Below are 5,593 nucleotides of genomic sequence, written 5' to 3'. Positions count from 1 at the left end.
ATTTGTTATCAGAAGATAAAATGTGAGAGATCTAATCAAGAAAGATAAGAGTTTACACAGTTATTAAGTTCCATGAGTGAGTGTAATAAATGAACTGATTACAAAAGTTAAAATACATTAAACAATGCACCATGTGTTTGAACAAGATCAACTTCATTCGTATCAGTATAGAAATAATGCAACGCATATTTATTGTTTTTTGCTTCGTCAAAGAAACGTATTTGTTTATTCACGTGCGCTTTGCCTAACCCCTATGTACATGTGTTTTGCCTTGTTTATGGGTGTATTGTATTTCATTCAACATTCATGTTTGCTTGTTCATGTGTGTTACATTTTGTCCTGCTCATATGTTAGAGGATAATACTGTTTATTATTCGCGACTGTGTTGCCTATCGTGTAACATGCATGTATGTCTGCTTAGGGATGCGCTGCCCGACGTGCAACATACCCGCATATCCAGGAGTGTCTCCTCCGAGGACCGTGGAAGCCTGGCACCTGCAGGAGGCTGGGGATGTTGGACTGAGGGAAGGGCGGGAGCGAGAGGTGGAGAGAACGCGGCGGCTCCAAGCGGCCCGGCGGCATGTCCCCCATGCACGGCACCTGGAGAGTGACGCAGGACTCGCCGGCAGGAGAGGAGTCATCCGAGGGGACGTGGAGGGACAGAGCGGGCACGGAGATCGCCGGAGACGAGAGGCTCGGAGGTCCGGACGACGAGGATTTATCGTCCTCGTCCGCCTCCTCGTCCGGCGCTCGGATCTCGGGCACCTGAAGCATTCTGAAGGCAGAGGTCGTCCAGCAGGCGTTAAGATGCTGAAGTCAACAGGCGAGGGAGGAGGCGTTGGCGGCGCACCACCCGAGGCCCTCTGAGTAGCATCACCCTCCGGCGTGATCCTCCGGAGCAGATGGTTACAGCGAGAGGATGCGCGTCTTCACGGAACGATTTGATACGCCAGATGTAAACCGAACCAGTAAGAAACGAAAAAAATAAAAGTAAAAAAAAAATCGTTGGAATTGGTTTGCCTTTCGGTATATCTTTTGTTGTTGTTGTTTGTCTGTTTCTTCTTTCGTTGCAATTTTGGTTAATAATAGAACCGCCAAAGTTATTCCTGATTCTTCTTGAACCTCTCTTGACGAATGGAGAGGAAATATCTATTAAGAAGCAGATCTAAGTCAAGCACTGTACTCTTTTATCGACTCAAGGTATGACTGTCATTGCCATAAAAACGTACAATTTCTTTTCTTATTTTACGCTAAAGACATTGCTGACGTCTGACACTAATTATATAACAGGGCACAGCTACTTATAATCTATTGATAGCCAACTTGTTAGGTTCCTTTGCACAACCTCTGAACAATGCTATAACGCACTCTATCGATACAAAAGCACACACTGATATATTCTACTAGATATGTCACACTTTGATTCCACAGAAATATATCCGTGATCTATTTTCTAGGTCTTTATTTCACTTCTATTCCCACTGAAAGCTATCTAATATCAATTTCTAGGTTACTACGATTTACATCATATAGGTAGCCCTAATCATTTCTGTCTTATTATCTTCTATGACTATAACGTTCTATTTTGCTAACACCAAATACTTTCTACAATTTTATTTTAGCTTCTGGATCTACACTATTTTTTCAGAGTTCTATGTTGATTTTTTCAAACTATTTCATCTACACCACAAAACTTTGGAAACACTTCAGTTCTGTATTTTCTAAAGCACTTCTACTACCTAATGGATACTAACACCGATTTATTACTGCTCTTTAATGTCAACTGAAACAATGTTCAGGTGCGGGCTCACCTATGACGCAATCGGAAACAAAGGAAAGTGGTTTCCTTTTCTTGTTATTAGTAATGTCTCTCTCTTTTTTTGATGGCTATCACTTTTTTTCTTCTTGTAAGTGGGTGACGATGAGAAAGCACAAAATATGGTGGATTTTCACAGCGATCTTGCAGTCCAGCTACAAGAGATTCGTCCAGCGAAAAAGATACATTCAAGTACACTTTAATACACTCTCAAAGACCGAGACGGGGATGAAGTAAATGAACTTCCACTCGCAATCACTCGCACCGGCAGAGCAACCACTCGCACAGAGATGCCAACATGACTTCATCCGGCACTGCGGTTGGACGATGTCACGACCAACAGGCTGGAAGCAAGGCATGTCACCTCGTGCTCGTCACCTCGCGCTAGTCGCCTTGTAATTGAGTCGGATGAGTGAGCCTGGGTGTTACACCGCAGTTTACCCCCTCCAGCGACCCAACACATGTGCTGCTCTTCGCCCACACTTGTGTACTCACGCTCACACTTATCACTGGTGCGTGGAGCTGGATCGGACGCTCATTACACGCAGTCGGCAGTACTCGAGGGACCGCCCCGATGATCACTGCCGGGTCTCGACTCGACTCACTTGCGAAGGGGATCGGATACGGGTCGGAACACTGTCGTCACTGCTATGAACATTTTCACGTAAGCGCTACGTCGATTTGTCTTTTGCATCGTTAGAGGTTATCACAAACAGGAGATAAGGAAAATAAACGGAAGGGAGAAGACATGGAAATAAACCTTTCGCACTGTCGCACAGCAGAGCAACCTCACAGGCACAGCGCTGGAGGTTGAGTGATGAGTAGGAGGTTGAGGAGGCGAGGTTGTGAAGCAGTACCGTAGCCTGTCAGCCGCTGGGGCCAACTGACCTATGACAGCAGTGTCATCTTTCCGCCGAGGGGAAAAAATCGCGCGGCTCCTTGACTCCACATGTGGTGGCTTAGCAGCAGATAAAAGAGCAGAGGACGGTCAGGGTAGTCAGCAGAGTGAGATGAGAGGGTGAGTGCAAGCGCCCGGGGTTAGCAACAGATTCGGACAAGAGCAGCAGCAGCGGCTGAGCAGCAATGGGGCAGCAACAGCGGGAGTCACAAGAGCAGCAGCGGCAGCGACAGAGGCGAGTTGGCAGCAGCGGCGCGCGATAGAGGGAGGAGACGCCACCGGCTGACTGAGGGAGCGCCGCCGCCTGCCCTCTCTGCCTCCCTCTCGCAGCTCGCACTGCGCGCCGCCCATGCTCCACCCTCGCCCGTCCTCCCGCCCATGCTCCACCCTCACCACCCGTGCTCCACCTGCTTGACCCCTGTTCGCCCTCCCGTCCATGCTCCACCTTCAACAGCCCTTCCACCCACGCTGTATCATCACCCATGCTCAAGCCTCTCCCAGCCTCTCGCTCTCTGTCGAGCCCTCCATCCTCGACTTCCTTTTTGATGACCTTCCACTGTCTTTAAGCCTATGCTCCACCTTTTACCTCCCTCTTGAATAACCTTCCTCTGCCTTCCCGCCTATGCTCCACCCCCGATCTCCCTCTTTCATAACCTTCCTCTGCCTTCCCTGCCTATGCTCCACCTTTGACCTCCCTCCTGTACAGCCTTCCTCTGTCCTTAAGCCCATGCTCCAGGACCTCCCTGTTGAATAATAATCCTCTGCCTTCCCGCCCATGATCCACCCACGATCTCCCTCTTGCATAACCTTCCTCTGCCTTCCCTGCCCTCGAATACCTGCCTATGCTCCGCTCGAATCACCTTTCCCTTTCGCGAATACTTATGCTCAACTGTTCAATATCAAGATGTCCCAGTCTGCCTATGCTTCAAATAGGCTCTTCTTTCGTCCCCCCTCCCCTCCCACCTATGCTTACACGATACTTATGCTCCAACATCACCTTCTCCACATATGCTCTACTCAAGGCGAGCCTCTTTCCACGCCCATGCTCCCGTCCCCCCAATCTTCAAGCCGCCCATGAATCGACTCTTTTGCACGCCCATCACTCAAGCCTTTAAGAAATTTTCTTTCTTTTTTCTCTTCTTCTTGTGCAACATTTTGCTTTTCCTTGTGGCAGAAGGAAAATGAAGATGATGACGATGGTGATAATTATGGTGATTATATGTTGGTAGTATTGATAGTGGTGATGATGATGATGACGTTAATAGTGATGGTAATGATAATGGTGATGGTGAGAAGGAGTAGAAGCAGGAAAAGGAATATTAATAATTATTAATTTGATAATGATAATAACAATAATGATACTCATGATAACAGTTTTATAAGGATAATAATTATAATTATCATCATAATTTTAACAACAATAACAACTAAACTGTAATAATCTAAAGATTTAATGATTCACCGACAGGTTACGTGACGGCGTAAAAGCACATAATATGCACTTGATAATATATGTTGGAAGATAAACGGGATCATCTATACACATACATTATTCATAATTCGATCGTATTTGACTTCCATAACCAAAAATTCTTCACATTAAATTGTTTCGTTATATGACAGGTACTGTGGTTGCCCGGCGGGAAAATCAATTAATTGCAGAATGAAATTACGGCAATATATAACAACTCAATCCAGCGCCGTTGATAAATCTTGCTTGCATCGCCACACAGGATCGATGATGCAACAATATGCAATATCGGCTTCGTCAAATCACGTGAGCTGCCACACTGGTTCTCTTTGTCCTGTGTAGCAGTAGCATGAGATAAATTTATTAACAGCTCGTCTCAGTCTTTCTGGATATGCACGCGCGCGTTAGTGAGTGAGTGAGTGTGTGTTTGTGCGCGTGCGTGCGTGAACGTGTGTATTGTATATATATATACTATCTGTTTGTCTTCAATCCCTCCTTTTTCTTCCCTCTTATCAGCGCATAAAAAAAAACTAAAAAAGTAAACCAGCAGTGAAAAGATCGAAAAATGGGAACCAAGAATCCAGAATAAATTCACGCTATAGTAAAAAAAATGGTATCCCTGCAAACGCCATCTCAGATAAGTGGTCACTTCTGCAGGATAAGATTGACTTTGAAGAGTGTGCTCGAGGACATGGGCTACTGACATCAAAGACTATATATCTATGACGTGTGTGCGGGCGGTTCTGTGTGTGTTTGAATGTGTGTGTGTGTGTGTGTGTATTGTGTTGTGTTGTGTGTGTATGTGTATGTTGTGCTGTATTGTGTGTGTTAGTTTATGTTTTCCCTCTTCAAATATTCACATCCGTCTCTATCTATCTATATCTTAGGTATGTACATTTACTGATAGGCCATTTATCTATCTACAGCATCAATCTACACCTATCTATGTGTCTATCTATTTTTATGTGTATGTGAGTGCGTGTGTGAGTGAGTGTTCGTCTCTCTCTATCAATTACATCAATTATCATCTATTGATCTATCTGAACGTTTTTTATCTTTGCTAAACATACGGTTATACAGGACAGGACCTAAAGAAAAGAATATATTAATAATAATAAAAATAATATTAATAATAAAAAGAATACGGCATAGTTAATAAAATTGGTAAATGGACAAAATATAACATCTTCATACCCCCTCCTCCCTCCCACCAACCCAAAGCATGCCCAACGACCTCTGTGCAATGGTGTTTACATTGATCCATTTGTCCCTTGATCATTAGAGTGCAGGGGGTCAGCTGGCAACACACACGCTACGCTCAGCGACGGTGAAATCACGTGCATTATCACTGATTATTCTTCGAAATTTTGGATTATGAGATGGGAGGGGGAGGGGGAGAAGGAGAAGG

The 5,593-nt window shown here is 45.0% G+C and overlaps 1 protein-coding gene across 1 annotated transcript; it reads right to left on the bottom strand.

Moving 5' to 3' along the window:
• Positions 1 to 245: 245 nt before the first annotated feature.
• Positions 246 to 3,036, bottom strand: LOC122246630 (uncharacterized). The gene is made up of 2 exons (XM_043005302.2): positions 2,577 to 3,036; positions 246 to 1,126 (listed from the first exon to the last, which is right to left on the bottom strand). The coding sequence occupies exon 2, from the start codon at positions 772 to 774 to the stop codon at positions 418 to 420; it is 357 nt and encodes a 118-aa protein (XP_042861236.1). The 5' UTR covers positions 775 to 1,126; positions 2,577 to 3,036; the 3' UTR covers positions 246 to 417.
• Between the last annotated feature and the right edge of the window lie 2,557 nt (positions 3,037 to 5,593).

This window comes from Penaeus japonicus, unplaced genomic scaffold (genome assembly GCF_977035675.1).
Source record: "Penaeus japonicus unplaced genomic scaffold, GWHDUDI00000001_assembly GWHDUDI00000003, whole genome shotgun sequence".
NCBI classification, from domain to species: Eukaryota; Metazoa; Arthropoda; class Malacostraca; order Decapoda; family Penaeidae; genus Penaeus; species Penaeus japonicus.
Note: the sequence above shows the minus strand (reverse complement) of the source record. Positions and strands in the feature narration are given on the sequence as shown.